This window comes from Salmo salar, chromosome ssa01, assembly GCF_905237065.1.
Source record: "Salmo salar chromosome ssa01, Ssal_v3.1, whole genome shotgun sequence".
Lineage (NCBI taxonomy): Eukaryota > Metazoa > Chordata > Actinopteri > Salmoniformes > Salmonidae > Salmo > Salmo salar.
Window position 1 is genome coordinate 12,609,367 of NC_059442.1, and position 20,000 is coordinate 12,629,366.

At 43.3% G+C, this 20,000-nt stretch overlaps 1 protein-coding gene across 1 annotated transcript in view; it reads right to left on the minus strand.

The window, feature by feature from the left end:
• Positions 1–19,775, minus strand: part of LOC106561950 (parkin coregulated gene protein homolog) — a 283,610-nt gene extending 263,835 nt beyond the window's left edge. Inside the window, exons 1-3 of the mRNA XM_014126456.2 lie at positions 19,766–19,775; positions 19,056–19,124; positions 4,472–4,475 (exon numbers count right to left, since the gene is read on the minus strand). Coding sequence (XP_013981931.1) covers positions 4,472–4,475; positions 19,056–19,124; positions 19,766–19,775 — 83 coding nt within the window. The remainder of the gene's footprint in view (positions 1–4,471; positions 4,476–19,055; positions 19,125–19,765) is intronic.
• Between the last annotated feature and the right edge of the window lie 225 nt (positions 19,776–20,000).

Genomic DNA, 20,000 nt, shown 5'->3' on the forward strand with positions numbered 1-20,000 from the left:
TGGTTATTCCAGCTAGAGAATTCAATCATGAAGCAAGCTGTTCATCAAAGGATGAAGCTGGAGATTTGCTTACAGTGGAGCCACAGTATGTAGGCTACACAGATATACTGTGTTCGTAGGAGCGTGACCTTTACATAAATTAACTAGGATGATGATGATACCCCTTTCAGAGTTACCCTTTACATAGCAGTCTCCGTGGACTGCTTTAAACTAAACCCAACAGATTGGATATAAAATGTTGCTTAATGCCCATAAAGTTGTATGCTCAACAGATCTGCGAGAGGGCTTTCAACTGTAGCTGAAACAACCAGCAGTGAGATCCATGGAAATGAGGTCAGCCACTGAGGCTCCCCGCAGGGATAATGCCTTGAATGATAGTCCAGTCTCTGGATTAGCAAAAGTGAGCCTCTGAGCAAAAGAAGAAAACACTTTCCTCCCTTCAATGCCTTCGAAACAGGCAACTTCTCCTCAGCCCATATCTCAAAGGGAGCTGCGGGTCTTTCAGGGGTGCTGGTTTCAGGATGCTAGCTGCAGGAGGCAAACGCAGGATCAACAAACAAACCAGGATGCTAGCTGCAGGAGGCAACAAAGGATCAACAAACAAACCAGGCCGAGGCAGAACAGACACTTTGCGGCGGACCTCCTCCTGCTCTGCACGGATTTATTCACGCTATATGCGGGCGAGAGGCGTGCGCTGTTGAAAGTAATCTGTTTCCTGTGGAGGTTGGGGGAGGTTGTTCGACGGCCCCCCCGCCCCGCCCCATACACGCCACCCGCACCATGGTGGTGCAGCATGTCGACTGCAGACAACGCTATGACAATGAAACAGGTGTCTCTGCTATCATATTGTACACAAGGCTTTTTGGGTCACCTCTATCAATCCCAAATCCTCGCTGAAAGGTATCGATCACGCTCAAAGAATTAGCAGTGTCAGCCTCCCCTGTGGCCTCAATTTCTGTCGCTCAAGAGTTCAGAGCCGGTATCAGAGCTGGTATCAGAGCTGGTAGCAGAGCTGGTAGCAGAGCTGGTAGCAGAGCTGGTTCAGTCTTTAATATCATTAAAGGTGAAGACTGTTATTTTATCAAATCAATTTTCTGTAATTATTATTACGTGATTAAACTAGTCATGTAAATTTAATTAATGGGCACCATGGAAAATGTTCAGATTACACATTTTCCGAATATAACTATTCAGATATTTTAATATCTAATCAATTAGTCTTTTATTAATGAATTATTACCTTCGTCAGTCTCCTCTGAACATTGTAAATTGTTGGTTATCTGCTTCAACCCAGCCTTTACTATTAATCATCCATATACCAATTGGCTCAATTATTTATTAACTAACTAATTAAACAATTACATAATATACAATACATAAAAACATTATACCATCCCCGGTAGACTAAACAAAAACAGTTTGGTTATAACACGATAGATTCAGAGAGAAGAGAAGGGGGTTTTGGAAGGAAGACTAAGGGACTTTATCGGACCTGGGAAGCAATTCTCACATAAATACATATGCCACTAACGATCGCTCATTCGGAAAAGCAATGCTTTGTATTTACGTGAAGCTGGTGATGTGAGGCTCTGGTTTGCCCTGTCCTTTGTCGAATCTTACGGGTCGTTGTGTGGTCACGTGGTCTGAAAGGTTCATCTCACTCTGGAGATTCGTCCATGTTCGTCAGTGTTCTCGTACTAGATTTGCTACCTTTCCAGCTGCAGTCTAGGACTCACTTCTTCTTGAGTGATCAATAGCTCAGAGTTCATACCATTCCACGTGTAGAGCAAGCTCCCACGTTTCCTGGCCTGTCGGTTGACATTAGAATTAGCCCTTTTAAACGTGAGGACAAGTCCTCCCATTATTTGGAACTTAGGTGACTTTGGGTCACGGGGGCTTTTATAGAAATGTAGAAAAGGGGTTGGTTCATAATTTCCAACCAATGCCTATTCACTTGGGCGTGGCTACTGACTTAGTTCAATTTTACAGGGAAGATGATTTTCTCATTTTAAAAAGTTCAATTTACATAAGTTCGCAAATAGTTTCATCTTTACTCATTCATTTTATACAATAATTAGATGCAAACCTCATAATTGAGGCACCTGTATAAACAGGGTTGTTCACATCTCTGCTAGCCAATTCACTGAAAGGGCTAGTGTCATGACAGCTGGTATCGAGGAAAAACCTGCACTGTTCTTTCCTCTCCTTCTCTTGCTGTTGTGCCACTGTAAAAAAATATTGGCCTAATAAGTGCCAAGAAGAATTACCCTGGCTGTCACACTCTCTGATATAGTAGGCCGACACATCAGCAGAGGATTACAAAATGAGGCCAAAAAGTCCAACAAAGTTACCCTAGAAATTGCCAAGCAATGGTGTCCAAACGAGAATTGGAATGTTGAGCCTCTGTCACAGTATTAAACTGTTAGACTATAAACTGAAATCAAAGTAAGAGGGCCTTCAAAAAGGCAACCAGCGTTGGGCAGGCAAGCCCAAGTGTGTTTTGGGGATGAGGCCAAAGGTTATATTGCTTTCCCACCTTCTTTCCCTCCGTTCACTTTGTTCTTCTCCGTCTTGAGAGTGAGGACAGGTGTCGTGAGCAGGTTGTCTGTCCTCTTGCTGTGCACTGATCAAACTCTCGTTAGTGGAATTTGTTTGATGTTCCCCAACAGTGAGAGTAATGAGTTGGTGGCTGAAGCAGAGTAGAAGTGACAGGGATCTTCTTGATAGTGCCTGAGTACATACAGTATGTCTGTTTCGCAGCCTTCTGTGCTTTCAGTTGCCTAAAGCATACCTTTGACTTTGACTCAGCTGGATGTCAGGCAGGCAGTTAAGAGCAGACTCCTCTGTGGAATTGCATTGGAGCTCATGCAAGCTAATGGAGGCTTTCAGCTATATTACAAATATACAGATGTAGGATCTTAATTTGATTACTATGTTGTTCCTGAGGAAATACAAACTTGGAGTGTATTCAAGGTTTAAAAAGTTTTCTAAAGTTTGTAATTTACAACATAAAAGGTCAGGCTTGATTTCCCATAATGAAAAATATATCAACCTCTACAAAAACTGTCCAAATAAACATTTAAAATGTCCTGTTGCTGCATGATAATTTCCCTGCTGTAGCGGACTGGCTCAAATTATGACCCTACATCTGTATCAGCACTCCAACACCAGTAAAAGAAAAAACGAAATGACACAAGTTATGACTACATTTGAAGTCTGAAGTTTACATACACCTCAGCCAAATACATTTAAACTCAGTTTTTCACAATTCCTGACATTTCATTAATCCTAGTAAAAATTCCCTGTCAGGATCACCACTTCATTTTATAGAATGTGAAATGTCAAAATAATAGTACAGAGAATGATTTATTTCAGCTTTTATTTCTTTCATCACATTCCCAGTGGGTCAGAAGTTTACATACACTCAGTTAGTATTTGGTAGCATTGCCTTTAAATTGTTTAACTTGGGTCAAACACTTTGAGTAGCCTTCCACAAGCTTCCCACAATAGGTTGGGTGAATTTTGGCCCATTCCTCCTGACAGAGCTGGTGTAACTGAGTCAGGTTTGTAGGCCTCCTTGCTCGCACAAGCTTTTTCAGTTCTGCCCACAATTTTCTATGAGATTGAGGTCAGGGCTTTGTGATGGCCACTCCAATACCTTGACTTTGTTATCCTTAAGCCATTTTGCCACAACTTTGGAAGAAAGCTTGGGATCATTGTCCATTTGGAAGACCTATTTGCGACCAAGCTTTAAACTTCCTGACTGATGTCTTGAGATGTTGCTTCAATATATCCACATAATTTTCCTACCTTGTGATGCCATCTATTTTGTGAAGTGCACCAGTCCCTGCTGCAGCAAAGCACACCCACAACATGATGCTGCCACCTCCGTGCTTCACGGTTGGGATGGTGTTCTTCGGCTTGCAAGCATCCCCCTTTTTCCTCCAAACATAATGATGGTCATTATGGCCAAACAGTTCTATTTTTGTTTCATCAGATCAGAGGACATTTCTCCAAAAAGTATGATCTTTGTTCCCATGTGCAGTTGCAATCCGTAGTCAGTTTTTTTATGGCGATTTTGTGGCAGTTGCTTCTTCCTTGCTGAGCGGCCTTTCAGGTTATGTCGATATAGGACTCGTTTTACTGTGGATATAGATACTTTGTACCTGTTTCCTCCAGCAACTTCACAAGGTCCTTTGCTGTTGTTCTGGGATTGATTTTCACTTTTCGCACCAAAGTACATTATTCTCTAGGAGTGTCACAACTGTCTTCGTCTTCAGAAGAAATAGAAAAGTCCTCATCTGACAAAGTAGACCAATACGCAGCGGAGGTCATGTTCATCTTTGAGTTTAATTAATCGCTAACGTGAACACTATACAAAAACAATAAACAACGACAGTGCAACAGTTTTGCAGGCTATACAAAAACGCAGTGCAAAAACAATTCCCCACAAACACACAGACAAACACACCCAACTAATATAGGACTTCCAATCAAATGCAACAACACACAGCTGCCTTCAATTGGAAGTCCACCCCAATTAACTCTACATAGAAACAGACTACCTAGACTAAACATAGAATACATGAATCTCAAACAGTGCCCAAAAAACCCCGAAATACTTCAATCAAATGCTCTTACTACAAAAACACCACCCCGAACCACATAAACCAAATATCCTCTGCCACGTCCTGACCAAACTACAATGACAATTAACCCTTATACTGGCCAGGACGTGACAAGGAGACAGAACACGTCTCCTTCCTGAGCGGTATGACGGCTGCGTGGTCCCATGGTGTTTATACTTGCGTACTATTATTTGTACAGAATGTGGTACCTTCAGGCATCTGGAAATTGCACCCAAGGATGGACCAGACTTGTGGAGGTCTAATATTTTTTTCTGAGGTCTTGGCTGATTTCTTTTGATTTTCCCATGATGTCAAGCAAAGAGGCACTGAGCTTGAAGGTAGGCCTTGAAATACATCCACAGGTACACCTCCAAAGCCTTTAAGAAGCTTCTGAAGCCATAACATCCTTTTCTGGAATTTTCCAAGCTGTTTAAAGGCACAGTCAACTTAGTGTATGTAAACGTTTACCCACTGGAATTGTGATACATTGAATTATAAGTGAAATAATCTGTCTGTAAACAATTGTTGGAAAAATTACTTGTGTTATTGACAAAGTAGATGTCCTAACCGACTTGCCAAAACTATAGTTTGTTTACAAGAAATGTGTGGAGAGGTTAAAAAACTAGGTTCAATGACTCCAACCTGAGTGTATGTAAACTTCCGATTTCAACTGTATCTGAAAATGCATGATCAATGATGTTTACTGATCATGAAAAGCATCCAGCTATTTGCTGTATAACTCTGATGATAGAGGTAAATGTGTGCAACTGTTTTCCATGGAATAATAGGAAATTAGTAGTTTGGACTACTCTTCAAGAAGTGATCATATTACAACCAAATAGTTGTAACATTTATTTGACAATCCCTTGAAAACAGCATGCAGTTGTCAATGGTTTTAGCAGAGCTGGGGGTCTCCCTGACCCACAGCAAGCAAATCGAACGTTCTGCACCTTACTGTGACGTTTATTGATAACAACATATCAATATTTTTTGGGTGTTGGACATGTTGGTCAATAATGTCAAAATGGGATCGATCACAGTAGGATATTTAACATACGTATCATCAACTCCCTGATTGAAATGGTGAATAAACTAGGCTAATTGCAGTATTTAGCTTACAAGGACAACTCTATTCAGACAACCTGGCTCATCATACTACTTAGCCTCAAGGACACCACTACGGGAAGAGAAGAAATCATCTATCACAACAAGCCTATTCACATTATTTAATATTTTACACTGCACACTCATTGTTATTGGAGAGTGGTTCTTGGAATGGAGTGACATTCTGTGAAAGTGATAGGCCTACAGTCTCCACCTGGCTTTGTCGACCGGATAGTGTTTATGTACGTCCTCTGTATTTCCTTATGAGATAATTCACTTCTGAGAAGAAATGGTGTTTTGCAGCAGCAATAAATGTCTATTAAAGCCATCTAATAAAATTCAAGCAGGTCTTCAAGGAGAATAGCAAACGGGGCCGTCATAATTGCAAACCGAAGCTAAGCTCCAAAAAAAACCACAAAGGCATGACTATAGTACCTTATAAGGTCATAATGGAATGGCTTTGGCAAGCATTTTCCACTGGCGGCTGCAGCTGCCAGACGATCTTTGTGCAGAGTAGAAAAAGGTCACAGCGGTTACAGCAATCATAGAAATATAATGAATAGAAAGGGTGTCTCCATTCAAGTCAATGATGGGATAATGGGTGAACTGGCAGCCATTTTGTGTGTACCCTTGCCAGGAAGTATAATCAGGAAGTTTACCCTTCAATCTGTGCTGTGATTTGTTGAGTCAACTCAACTGGCATTACAAAATATACATTCCATTGCATGAACCACATCAGTTAAAATTATTTTTCATGAACATTCTGCATAACCATGGCAATCCAGCATCAGTTGATAGAACATTCCAAAATACCATGGACATTATTGCTTCACAATACCAGACAGCAATTGCAAGTGTACCCATGACTTTAGACAAAATTGCCAGGGTTGGAGCTTCCAAGTCCGTTCTATTCATTCTATATCGAGGTCAGCAATCACATACTTCAGAAGCCGAGCTTTCTATTAATCTCTAAACGGCCATTTAATGTCCAATTGAGCTACAAAGCACTGAGAAAAAATACAGCCATGAAATCCTGGAGGCCTAAATGGATTGTGTAAGCGTCTAGATCAGGGGTTAAACATACTTGCGAGCCCATCCAAACCAGCCCGCAGGGGTTTGAGTATAACAGTTACACAAAACAATTGCAGAATTGTTCAATTGACATTAAAATGAATTAAATCAAATTGAAATTGTAGAAATGTTAATGGACATACATTTATAGTCTCTTTACTCTGTCCAGATTGATAACAGTCTTTTATAGTCTCTTCACTCTGTCCAGCATGGTAACAGTCTTTTATAGTTGTCACACCCTGATCTTTCACCTGTCATTGTGCTTGTCTCCACACCCTCCAGGTGTCGCCCATCTTCCCCATTATCCCCGGTGTACAGTCGTGGCCAAAAGTGTTGAGAATGAGACAAATATTAATTTCCACAAAGTTTGCTGCTTCAGTGTCTTTAGATATTTTTGTCAGATGTTACTATGGAATACTGAAGTATAATTACAATTTTTCAAGTATCAAAGGCTTTTATTGACAATTACATGAAGTTGATGCAAAGAGTCAATATTTGCAGTGTTGATCCTTCTTTTTCAAGACCTCTGCAATCCACCCTGGCATGCTGTCAATTAACTTCTGGGCCGCATCCTGACTGATGGCAGCCCATTCTTGCATAATCAATGCTTGGAGTTTGTCAGAATTTGTGGGTTTTTGTTTCTCCACCCGCCTCTTGAGGAGTGACCACAAGTTCTCAATGGGATTAAGGTCTGAGGAGTTTCCTCGCCATGGACCCAAAATATCGATGTTTTGTTCCCTGAGCCACTTAGTTATCACTTTTGCCTTATGGCAAAGTGACCCGTCCTGCTGGAAAAGGCATTGTTCGTCACCAAACTGTTTCTGGATGGTTGGGAGAAGTTGCTCTCGGAGGATGTGTTGGTACCATTCTTTATTCACGGCTGTGTTCTTAGGCAAAATTGTGAGTGAGCCCACTCCCTTGGCTGAGAAGCAACCCCACACATGAATGGTCTCAGGATGATTTACTGTTGGCATGACACAGGACTGATGGTAGCGCTCACCTTGTCTTTTCCGGAGAAGCTTTTTTCCGGATGCCCCAAACAATCGGAAAGGGGATTCATCAGAGAAAATCACTTTACCCCAGTCCTCAGCAGTCCAATCCCTGTACCTTTTGCAGAATATCAGTCTGTCCCTGATGTTTTTCCTGGAGAGAAGTGGCTTCTTTGTTGCCCTTCTTTACACCAGGCCATCCTCCAAAAGTCTTCACCTCACTGTGCGTGGAGATGCACTCACACCTGCCTGCTGCCATTCCTGAGCAAGCTCTGTACTGGTGGTGCCCCGATCCCGCAGCTGAATCAACTTTAGGAGACGGTCCTGGCGCTTGCTGGACTTTCTTGGGCACCCTGAAGCTTTCTTTAAAACAATTGAACCGCTCTCCTTGAAGTTCTTGATGATCCAATAAATGGTTGATTTAGGTGCAATCTTACTGGCAGCAATATCCTTGCCTGTGAAGCCTTTTTTGTGCAAAGAAATGATGACAGCATGTGTTTCCTTGCAGGTAACCATGATTGACAGAGGAAGAACAATGATTCCAAGCACCACCCTCCTTTTGAAGCTTCCAGTCTGTATTTCGAACTCAATCAGCATGACAGAGTGATCTCCAGCCTTGTCCTCATCAACACTCACACCTGTGTTAACGAGAGAATCACTGACATGATGTCAGCTGGTCCTTTTGTGGCAGGGCTGACATGCAGTGGAAATGTTTTTGGGGGATTCAGTTCATTTGCATGGCAAAGATGGACTTTGCAATTAATTGCAATTCATCTGATCACTCTTCATAACATTCTGGAGTATATGCAAATTGCCATCATACAAACTGAGGCTGCAGACTTTGTGAAAATTAATATTTGTGTCATTCTAAAAACTTTTGGCCACGACTGTACTTATACCTGTGTTTTCTGTTTGTTTGTTGCCAGTTCGTCTTGTTTGTCAAGCTTACCAGTGTTTGTCCTGTCAGCTCCTGTCTTTCCCCAGCCTCTCTTTTTCTCATCCTCCTGTTTTTTTACCTTGACCCTGTACCCGCCCGCCTGACCACTCTGCCTGACCCTGAGCCTGCCTGCCGTCCTGTACCTTGCTCCTACACTGGATTATCGACACCTGCCTGCCTTGACTTGTCGTTTGCCTGCCCCTGTTGTTACAATAAACATTGTTACTTCACACAGTCAGCACTTGGGTCTTACCTTGATACCTGATAATAGTCTCTTTACTCTGTCCAACTTTTTTTTTACCAGGTAAGTTGACTGAACGCATTCTCATTTACAGCAGCGACCTGGGGAATAGTTACAGGGGAGTGGAGGGGGGATGAATGAGCCAATTGTAAGCTGGGGATGATTAGGTGACCGTGATGCAGTGAGGGCCAGATTGGGAATTTAGCCAGGACACAGGGTTAACACCCCTACTCTTACGATAAGTGCCATGGGATCTTTAGTGACCACAGAGAGTCAGGACACCATAACAGTCATTTATAGTCTCTTTACTCTGTCCAGCTTGATAACAGTCATTTATAGTCTCTTCTCTCTGTCCAGTATGATAACAGTCATTTATAGTCTCTTCTCTCTGTCCAGCTTGATAACAGTCATTTATAGTCTCTTCTCTCTGTCCAGATTGATAACAGTCATTTATAGTCTCTTCTCTCTGTCCAGATTGATAACAGGCATTTATAGTCTCTTCACTCTGTCCAGTGTGATAACAGTCATTTATAGTCTCTTCACTCTGTCCAGTGTGATAACAGTCATTTATAGTCTCTCTACTCTGTCCAGCTTGATAACAGTCATTTATAGTCTCTTCACTCTGTCCAGTGTGATAACAGTCATTTATAGTCTCTTTACTCTGTCCAGCATGTATTGCCTCTACTCTGTCCAGCATGTATTGCCTCTACTCTGTCCAGCTTGACAACAGTTACTGAAATGAAAGCTAGACCGTCAGGGACCATCACAATTTCCAAAAGAGAAGGATTTTTTTTGTTAATGCAATTAAGACGAGTAGAAAATATAACACATTTTTTGTGCGGCCCTCCGGACCTCTGTGAAGACTGAATGCGACCTGCGGGGCTAACGTTTGACACCACTGATCAAGATGGTCTAGCCTATTTTCAAAACAAATTAATGGTTAAATGTTGCTCTTTCAAATTCAAAAAGGGGGCCAATACGAAACAAAAGGTCCGAGAAAATATCCATAACAATTTTGTGTCACCCGGTCAAGGACCTCCAGCCCCAGTGATTGATCAATATAGGCACTATCCTGAATATAGTTTATTATTATTCAACATCATTTTAACCACAACTACAGTGTCAATTTGATCTCTCAGGTGAATACAGGGCTCAGGTATCAATTTGATCTCTCAGGTGAAATGTTCTACGAGGGGCCTTCCTCTTTTGAGGTGTGTTTATCTGCTTACGTGTGTGTGTGTGTGCATGTGTGTTTCTCTTGTTCTCAACAAGCCACTGAATTGAAGAGTTAGGCTAGGCCACAAAGAAAGAATATCAGAAACGTAATCATGGCCAAGACAAAAATACGGTTCAGGTGTTTTTGTTCTCCCTCCAAATCAATGGTATCTTTTGTCATGAATAAGACTCTAACACTGAGTCCCGAATAAGACTCTTAACACTAAACATAACAGTTTTTTTCTCTTTCTCACACAGAAGGCGACGACCTCCAACCAGAATACAAATGGACTTTTTCTTTAAGCGCAAGGATGAATCACAGAGAAAAGGAACAGTGCAGTGCCTGGGTATTGATTCAGTTTCTATGGCCACAAATACTTTACAGTATAATACGCCTATGCTTCAAGCCCATTCCTTTTTAAGGCTCCAAATGGCCTTGCCGTTATCGACAAATCACTGCAATCTCTGGTGGAGCGATATGTCAGTGACCAACAGGGAAAAGAGCAGTACCAACATACCAGCCAACCCTCCCACAAATGTAGTAGTAATAGTTTTCCCCCAGGATTTAGGCTAAAGTCTAGGCGGTATTCTGGTTCTCTTCAGCCACTGATTCTCTTGAAAGATGTCGAAAATGTTTGGGGCTAAAATTGGCCTCTTCCTGAAAGTGCTTGATGGGGGATTTGTTTATGACCTTCAGCGAGAGGAGGAAGTCAATGAAGGTTCTCATCCTCACTTCAGCGGCACGGGCAACTTGACAGAGGGGCAGCAGGCCAACTCCCAGTATTTGCTGTTGTCATCATAACTAAAGTGCTGCGCGCTGTTTATCGTTTAATTAAGTGCTGCATACATATTACGAGGCAATCACTGCAAGTAACCTATTGGCTCCAATGGGAAGAAACCAAAGTGTTTCAAACTATGCAAGATAAGAAATTCTGACGCACCCGAGGAAAGATTGTAAAACCGTTCTGTGAATGTAAGAGGTGTGCTGACACGTCAGTGTAAACAATGCTGATCAACCCATAACAAACTTACTTAATTGCACACAATGCCCATACCATCTACAAGGGAAAAGTGGATCACTATAGCCAGCTGGTATGAAGCATATAGCCTACAGTTACATCTCAGGGCTAAGGCCTAGCCTTTTCAATTGGTCTGTTTTTTCACAAAACACTGACAGGGCTGTTTGTCTAAATGTCCCACTATAATCTACTTCCTGGCTCTGAAGATGGGTTTATTTGACCTATCAATAGTACCTGTCAATTAGAACTGATGGAGTTATTACATTCTAGTACTGATACATCTTCATGCCCCAGATGGACAGAAGTGATCTGGGGGAGCCTGACTGTCTTTTGAAATGACTCATTCAGTAGTTTAGAGATGGAGTGCAAGGTACACACTGACATACAATGGCATGCAATGCCTGCTAATAGATTCATAGAGAAGGCTGGATACATACAGTGGGGGGAAAAAGTATTTTATTCCCTGCTGATTTTGTACTTTTGTCCACTGACAAAGAAATGATCAGTCTATAATTTTAATGGTAGGTGTATTTGAACAGTGAGAGACAAAATAACAACAACAAAATCCAGAAAAACGCATGTCAAATATGTTATAAATTGATTTGCATTTTAATGAGGGAAATAAGTATTTGACCCCCTTTCAATCAGAAAGATTTCTGGCTCCCAGGTGTCTTTTATACAGGTAACAAGCTGAGATTAGGAGCACACTCTTAAAGGGAGGTGCTCCTAACCGCAGCTTGTTACCTGTAAAAAAGATACCTGTCCACAGAAGCAATCAGTCAATCAGATTCCAAACTCTCCACCATGGCCAAGACCAAAGAGCTCTCCAAGGATGTCAGGGACAAGATTGTAGACCTACACAAGGCTGGAATGGGCTACAAGACCATCGCCAAGCAGCTTGGTGAGAAGGTGACAACATATGGTGTGATTATTCGCAAATGGAAGAAACACAAAAGAACAGTCAATATCCCTCGGCCTGGGGCTCCATGCAAGATCTCACCTCGTGGGGTTGCAATGATCATGAGAACGGTGAGGAATCAGCCCAGAACTATATGGGAGGATCTTGTCAATGATCTCAAGGCAGCTGGGACCATAGTCACCAAGAAAACAATTGGTAACACACTACGCCGTGAAGGACTGAAATCCTGCAGCGCCCGCAAGGTCCCCCTGCTCAAGAATACATATACATGCCCGTCTAAAGTTTGCCAATGAACATCTGAATGATTCAGAGGACAACTGGTGAAAGTGTTGTGGTCAGATGAGACCAAAATGGAGCTCTTTGGCATCAACTCAACTCGCCGTGTTTGGAGGAGGAGGAATGCTGCCTATGACCCCAAGAACACCATCTCCATCGTCAAACATGGAGGTGGAAACATTATGCTTTGGGGGTGTTTTTCTGCTAAGGGGACAGGACAACTTCACCGCATCATTTGACAGGGCCATGTACTGTCAAATCTTGGGTGAGAACCTCCTTCCCTCAGCCAGGGCATTGTAAATGGGTCGGGGATTGGTATTCCAGCATGACAATGACCCAAAACACATGGCCAAGGCAACAAAGGAGTGGCTCAAGAAGAAGCACATTAAGGTCCTGGAGTGGCCTAGCCAGTCTCCAGACCTTAATCCCATAGAAAATCTGTGGAGGGAGCTGAAGGTTCGAGTTGCCAAACGTCAGCCTCGAAACCTTAATGACTTGGAGAAGATCAGCAATGAGGAGTGGGACAAAATCCCTCCTGAGATGTGTGCAAACCTGGTGGCCAACTACAAGAAACGTCTGACCTCTGTGATTGCCAACAAGGGTTTTGCCACCAAGTACTAAGTCATGTTTTGCAGAGGGGTCAAATACTTATTTCCCTCATTAAAATGCAAATCATTTTATAAAATGTTTTACATGCGTTTTTCTGGATTTTTTTGTTGTTATTCTGTCTCTCACTGTTCAAATAAACCTACCATTAAAATGATAGACTGATCATTTCTTTGTAAGTGGGCAAATGTACAAAATCAGCAGGGGATCAAATACTTTTTTCCCCCACTGTACATACGAGAGAGTCTGAAAGGGTGTGTCACGACTTCCACCGGAGTCGGTCCCTCTCCTTGTTCAAGCGGCGTTCGGCGGTCGACTTCACCGGCCTTCTAGCCATCGCCGATCCACTTTTCATTTTCCATTTGTTTTGTCTTTGTTTTCTAGACACCTGGTTTCAATTCCCCCATTACATGTTCATTATTTAACCCTCTGGTGTCCCCCATGTTTGTGTGCGTTTTTGTTCTTGTCACGCCCTGACCTGAGAGAGACGTTTTATTTCTCTATTTTGTTAGGTCAGGGTGTGGGGTGGGCAGTCTATGTGGTATATTTCTATGTTGTCTTTTTCTTTATTGGCCTAGTATGGTTTCCAATCAGAGGCAGCTGTCATTCGTTGTCACTGATTGGGAATCATACTTAGGCAGCCCTTTTTCCCACTTTCAGTTGTGGGATCTTGTTTTTGTACAGCTCAGTTAGCCTGCAGAACGTGACGTTCGTTTTCCGTTGTTTATTGTTTTGTTTTAGTGTTCTGAGTTAAATAAAGAAATATCATGAGCACTTACAACGCTGCGCTTTGGTCTACTCCTTTCAAAGACGATTGTCACAGAAGATCCCACCACAATATGACCAAGCAGCGTGGTATGGGCCAGTGGACTTTTGAGGAGATTAGGAGGAGTATATCCTGGACTTTGGAAGGAATAGTAGCAGGAGACAAGAGCCTACCAGGGAAGCAGGTGGAAGCAGCGAGGGAGGGACAGCTACGAAGTCGGGAAGGAAGGCCACAGAAACCCCAAGATGTTTTTTTTTGGGGGGGGCACATGGTGCAGACGGCGAAGCCGAGGAGGGAACCAGAGCCAATCCAGGAGAAGAGAGATATGGGAGAGTTGTTGAGTTGGTGGAGGATGCACGGATTTTCCCCAAAGGAACGTGTTATCAGTTTGGTGCCACCTGAGTCAGCTCCCAGTGATAATCCATGGTCCGAAGCCTCCAGTGATGATCCATGGCACGAAGCCTCCAGTGATGATCCATGGCCCGGAGCCTATAGTGATGATCCATGGCACGAAGCCTCCAGTGATAGTCCATGGCAAGAAGCCTGTAGGGATGATCCATGGCCTGGAGCTTGTAGGGATGATCCATGGCATGAAGCCTCCAGTGATAATCTGTGGTACCGGTATTTTTCCCGCACCGTAGTATTGTGTTTATACTGGTGGTATCTTGTATTAAATACCTTGTCCACGCATCTCAGCTCTCCTGCGCCTGACTCCTTTCACCAGTTACCCACAGCCTTGACAGGGTGGCTGTGAGGGTGTCAACGAGGTGCAGCTCCTGTCCTGCATCCTAAGATACAGGTTCATCTTCGGAGTGCTTACCTGCATTTTTTTTTGCACTAGCTGAAGAAATTTCTGAAAAAAGCACACACCAGGCAATAATATTAACAAAAATACAAAATCATTTTCGCTCTTTGAAAGAGAAACTCTTTCAAATGGAATGAATGTCTAGCCAGTGCCTTTTCTCCTTTTATCTTCCTCTCATTCTTCCTCTTACTCCTTTGAGGGTCAATTTCCAGGCTGCTGAATAATCCCTTGCTATATGCATTTATTTTGCTACTGTAGCATGTTTGAATTCCTGCCAAACATAGGCCCATGTAACGGCAAAGGAATAGAGAGAGTAATTTCAGGAGGCCAGTGACTGGTTACACCTTCATTCGATTATCCCATTCATCCTACCAACTGTTACCTGATGGCAGAGAGTGTGGGGTAATGTGTCTATAAGACTATGCATGACAGTGCAGAACAAAGCACAATGCAATCACAAAGCTGAACTTTTAGCACCACTTCAGTGGATTTTGTTATGATGGCATGAGAGGCATTTTGATATGCCTAGTAGGTAGTAGCTAGTCTGTCCTGACTTCAGAGTCTGGAATGGCTCTTTGATGTTGTCAGCACAATGCGTATATAATGAAGGGGGCTGTGCTTTTACTTGTTGGCTGTCCTCTGTGTCTTTCTTACAAAAAAAATCCACAAGCACAGCCACACACAGCCCCGAGCACTCTCTCCTTCCGTTACAACTGTTGTGACAAGATGGAGTACAGCTACAACCGAAAGTTACTTTTTGTAGCAGGTTAGGAGAGCATTTTAACTAAACCTAACCCTTTTCCTAACCTCAGCCTAATTCTCCTAACTAGCCACATTAATTATCCTAACCTGCTTGGTAGGTTCTCCTAACCTGCTACGTACATTCTCCTAACCTGCTTTGTTAGTTCTCCTAAACTGCTTGGTAGGTTCTCCTAGCCTGCTACGAAAAAGTCACTTCGGGTCAGCTGTACCACCTAGTCAAAACCCATTACGACGGTTGGATTTTCAAATACAAACAATGAGAGGTCTCAACTCCCGAGCTGTAGAACCTTTTGAGGATCTGAGAACCCATGCAAAATCGTTTCAGTCTCCTGAGGGGGAATAGGTTGTCGTGCCCTCTTCACGACTGTCTTGGTGTGCTTGGACCATGTTAGTTTGTTGGTGATGTGGATGCCAAAGTGATGTGGCACTTGAAGCTCTCAACCTGCTCCACTACAGCCCCGTCGATGAGAATGGGGGCGTGCTTGGTCCTCCTTTTCAGGTAGTCCACAATCATCTCCTTTGTCTTGATCACTTTGAGGGAGAGTTTGTTGTCCTTGCAACACGGGGTCAGGTCTCTGACCTCCTCCCTATAGGCTGTCTCGTTGTTGTCGGTGATCAGGCCTACCACTGTTGTGTCATCGGCAAATGTAATTCTGGTGTTGGAGTTGTGCCTGGCCATGCAGTCATGAGTGAACAGGGAGTACAGGAGGGGACTGAGCACGCACCCCTGAGGGGCCCCCAAGTTGAGGATCAGCATGCGGATGTGTTGTTACCTACCCTTACTACCTGGGGGCGGCCCGTCTGGACGTCCAGGATCCAGTTGCAGAGGGATATGTTGCGTCCCACGGTCCTTAGCTTAGTAATGAGCTTTGAGGTCGCTATGGTGTTAAACACTGAGCTGTGATCAATGAATAGCATTCTCACAGGTGTTCCTTTTGTCCAGGTGTGAAAGGGAAGTGTGATGTGCAATGGAGATTGCATCATCTGTGGATCTGTTGGGGCGGTATGCAAATTGTGGGTCTAGGGTTTCTGGGATAATGGTGTTGTGAGCCATGACCAGCCTTTCAAAGCATTTCATGGCTACAGATGTGAGTGCTACGGGTTGGTAGTCATTTAGGCAGGTTACCTTAGGGAACTGCTTGAAACATATTGGTATTACAGACTCAGTCAGGGACAAGTTGAAAATGTCTGTGAAGACAGGTGCTCCCTCTGCTGTTTCCTGAAGTCCACTATCATCTCTTTTGTTTTGCTGACATTGAGTGAGAGATTTTCCTGACACCACACTCCGAGTGCCCTCACCTCCTCCCTGTAGGCTGTTTCATCGTTGTTGGTAATCAAGCCCACTACAGTTGTGTTGTCTGCAAACTTGATGATTGAGTTGGAGGCATGCATGGCCACGCAGTCGTGGGTGAACAGGGAGTACAGGAGTGGTCTGAGCACACACCCTTGTGGGGCCCCAGTGTTGAGAGTCAGCGAAGTGGAGATGTTGTTTCCTACCTTCACCACCCTGGGGCAGCCTGTCAGGAAGTCCAGGACCCAATTTGCCCAGGGCGGGGTTGAGACCCAGGGCCTCAAGCTTAATGATGAGCTTGGAGGGTACTATGGTGTTAAATGCTGAGCTGTAGTCAATGAGCAGCATTCTTACATAGGTATTCCTTTTGTCCAGATGGGATATGGCAGTGTGCAGTGTGATGGCCATTGCATCGTCTGTGGACCTGTTGGGGTGGTACGCAAACTGAAGTGGGTCTAGGGTGGCCGGTAAGGTGGTGGTGATATGATCCTTGACTAGTCTCTCAAAACACTTAATGATGACAGAAGTGAGTGCTACGTGGCGGTAGTCATTTAGTTCAATTATCTTTGACATCTTCGGTACACGAACATTGCTAGGCATCTTGAAGCAACGGGGAGAACAACAGACTCTGATAGGGAGTGATTGAACATGCCTGTTAACACACCAGCCAGCTGGTCTGCGCATGCTCTGCGGATGCGGCTAGGGATGCCGTCTGGGCCAGCAGCCTTGCATGGGTTAACACGTTTAAATGTTTTACTCACGTCGGCCACGGAGAAGGAGAAGGGGTGCAGTCCTTAGCGGACCGCGACGGTGGCACTGTATTACCCTCAAAGCGGGCAAAGAAAGTGTTAAGTTTGTGTGGAAGCGTGAAGTCGGTGTCCGTGACGTGGCTTGTTATACTTTTGTAGTCCATGATTTCCTGTAGACCCTGCCACATACGTCTCATGTCTGAGTCGTTGAATTGCGAACACCTTGTCCCTGTACCGGCATTTAGCTTTTTTTTGCCTTGCCAAGGGAACATCTACACTGTTTATATTCAACCCTATTCCCAGACCTCTTTCTGTGGTTCAATGCGATGGTTCGAGCTATCAGTTTTGCGCGAATGCCGCCATCCATCCACGGTTTCTGGTTAGGGTAGGTTTTAATAGTCACAGTGGGTGCAACATCTCCAATGCATTTTTTTATAAACTCACTCACTAAGTCAGACTATAGGTCGATGTTGTTCTCTGAGGCTGACCGGAACAAATTCCAGTCCGCGTGATCAAAACATTCTTGAAGCGTGGCTTCCGATTGGTCAGACCAGTGTTGAATGGTTCTCGTCACTGGTACATCCTGTTTAAGTTTCTCCCTATACGACGGTAGGAGCAAGATGGCGTTGTGGTCGTCTTTGCCTAAGGGAGGGCAAGGGAGGGCTTTGTATGCATCGCGGAAGTTAGAGCAGCAGTGATCCAGTGTATTACCCCTGCGCGTAGTGCAATCAATATGCTGATAGATTTTAGGTAGCCTTGTTCTCAAATTTGCTTTGTTAAAATCCCCAGCTACAATGAATGCAGCCTCAGGATATATGGTTTCCAGTTTACATAGAGTCCAGTGAAGTTCTTTAAGGGCTGTCTTGGTGTCTGCTTGAGGGGGAATGTACACAGGTGTGACTATACTGTAACTGACGAGAATTCTCTTGGTAGGTAAAATGGCCGGTATTTGACTGTAAGGAATTCTAGGTCGGATGAGTAGAAGGACTTGAGTTCCTATATGTTGATATGATTACACCATGAGTCGTTAATCATGTGGCATACACCCCCGCCCTTCCATTTCCCAGAGATGTGTTTATCTCTGTCGGCGTGATGCATGGAGAAGCCCGGTGGTTGAACCTATTCTGACAACATATCCTGAGAGAGCCATGAGAGAAATCTCTGATGTCTCTCTGGAAGGCAACCATTGCTCAAATTTCGTCTACCTTGTTGTCAGGAGACTGGACTTTGGCGAGTAGTATACTCAGGAGCGGTGGGCGATGTGCACGTCTACGGAGCCTGATCAGGAGGCCGCTCCTGCAGCACAGTTGTTTTTGATTGGCTACTGGGATTAGATCCATTGTCCTGGGTGGTGGTCCAAACAGAGGTTCCGCTTCGGGAAAGTCGTATTCCTGGTCGTAATGTTGGTAAGTTGATGTTGCTCTTATATCCAATAGTTCTTTCCGGCTGTATGTTATAAGACTTAAGATTTCCTTGGGTAACGATGTAAGAAATATTACATTAAAAAAACAAAATACTGCATAGTTTCCTAAGAACTCGAAGCGAGGTGACCATCTCTGTCGGCGCCATCTTGCTAATCTGCAATGACCAGAGTGCACTCTGGTACTCCAGAGTGAATTTACGAACACACTCTAAGTTAGCTTTTGCTAGCAACAAAAACAACATGATGACTTAAACTTGCCATGGAGTTCTTCATTGTTGACTTCACCGTAAATCCTTTGGTTTTCAGCTCCAGGGCTCTCATGTGTGCATGGGCGCCGCCAGGGCTTTTGGGCCCCATGAAAAGATATCACCACAGGCCACACCAACCCAGCGCAATTGCTGTAACCACACACCTCTAGAACCCAAGCTGTAAATAACTTTACCTTTGCAGGCTTGCAACCCTCTTGTAGTCTTGTATTTACTGTACGATATTTACTGACAATGAGCTGTGAAAATATAACACTGCATACAGTGGAATTCACAATTTGATGCAAGACTGATACCCTCTATAAGAAATGTGCTAAAGGCCATCTTTTACAGTCTAAATGTAATTTTAATGGTAAAATTATTGAATGGAAAATTATCTTAACATTAATGAATAACTTAAAATAAATATAAATTAAATATACATTAACCTCTTCAATTAAAATAAATTAACATTGTCATCTATAGAATGATATAACAAACAAAATAATAAAATCAGCAACAGATTTTTGAACTAAGTATACATACCAACTAGAAAATAAGCAGCTATAAAAGTGGAAATGGAAAATTAGTACATTGTAAATAAAATAGTATATTAATGATGATAGGTTAATAATTTAATTATGAAAACATTTTAGGGCCCCTGTCAGTCACAGGCCCTTAGAATCATACTAATGTCCCCCCATATGGCGCCCCTGTATTTGTGCACATGGGAAAGGCAATAATGATACAAACTAAAACCCTAACACATTTAAGGACTAGCTGAACTCACATTTAACTAAGTTTGACTTTTCACTAAGAACCATTAGCTACACTCCTGCCTCTGTTAAGGGTTTTAAGGGTTTACTCTGAAGACGCGTTCCGTTGCAATGTTGCCATGGAAATGCCACGCTGTGCGAGTTCCTCCTTCCTGCTGTAGCCAGGAAAGCTACATGT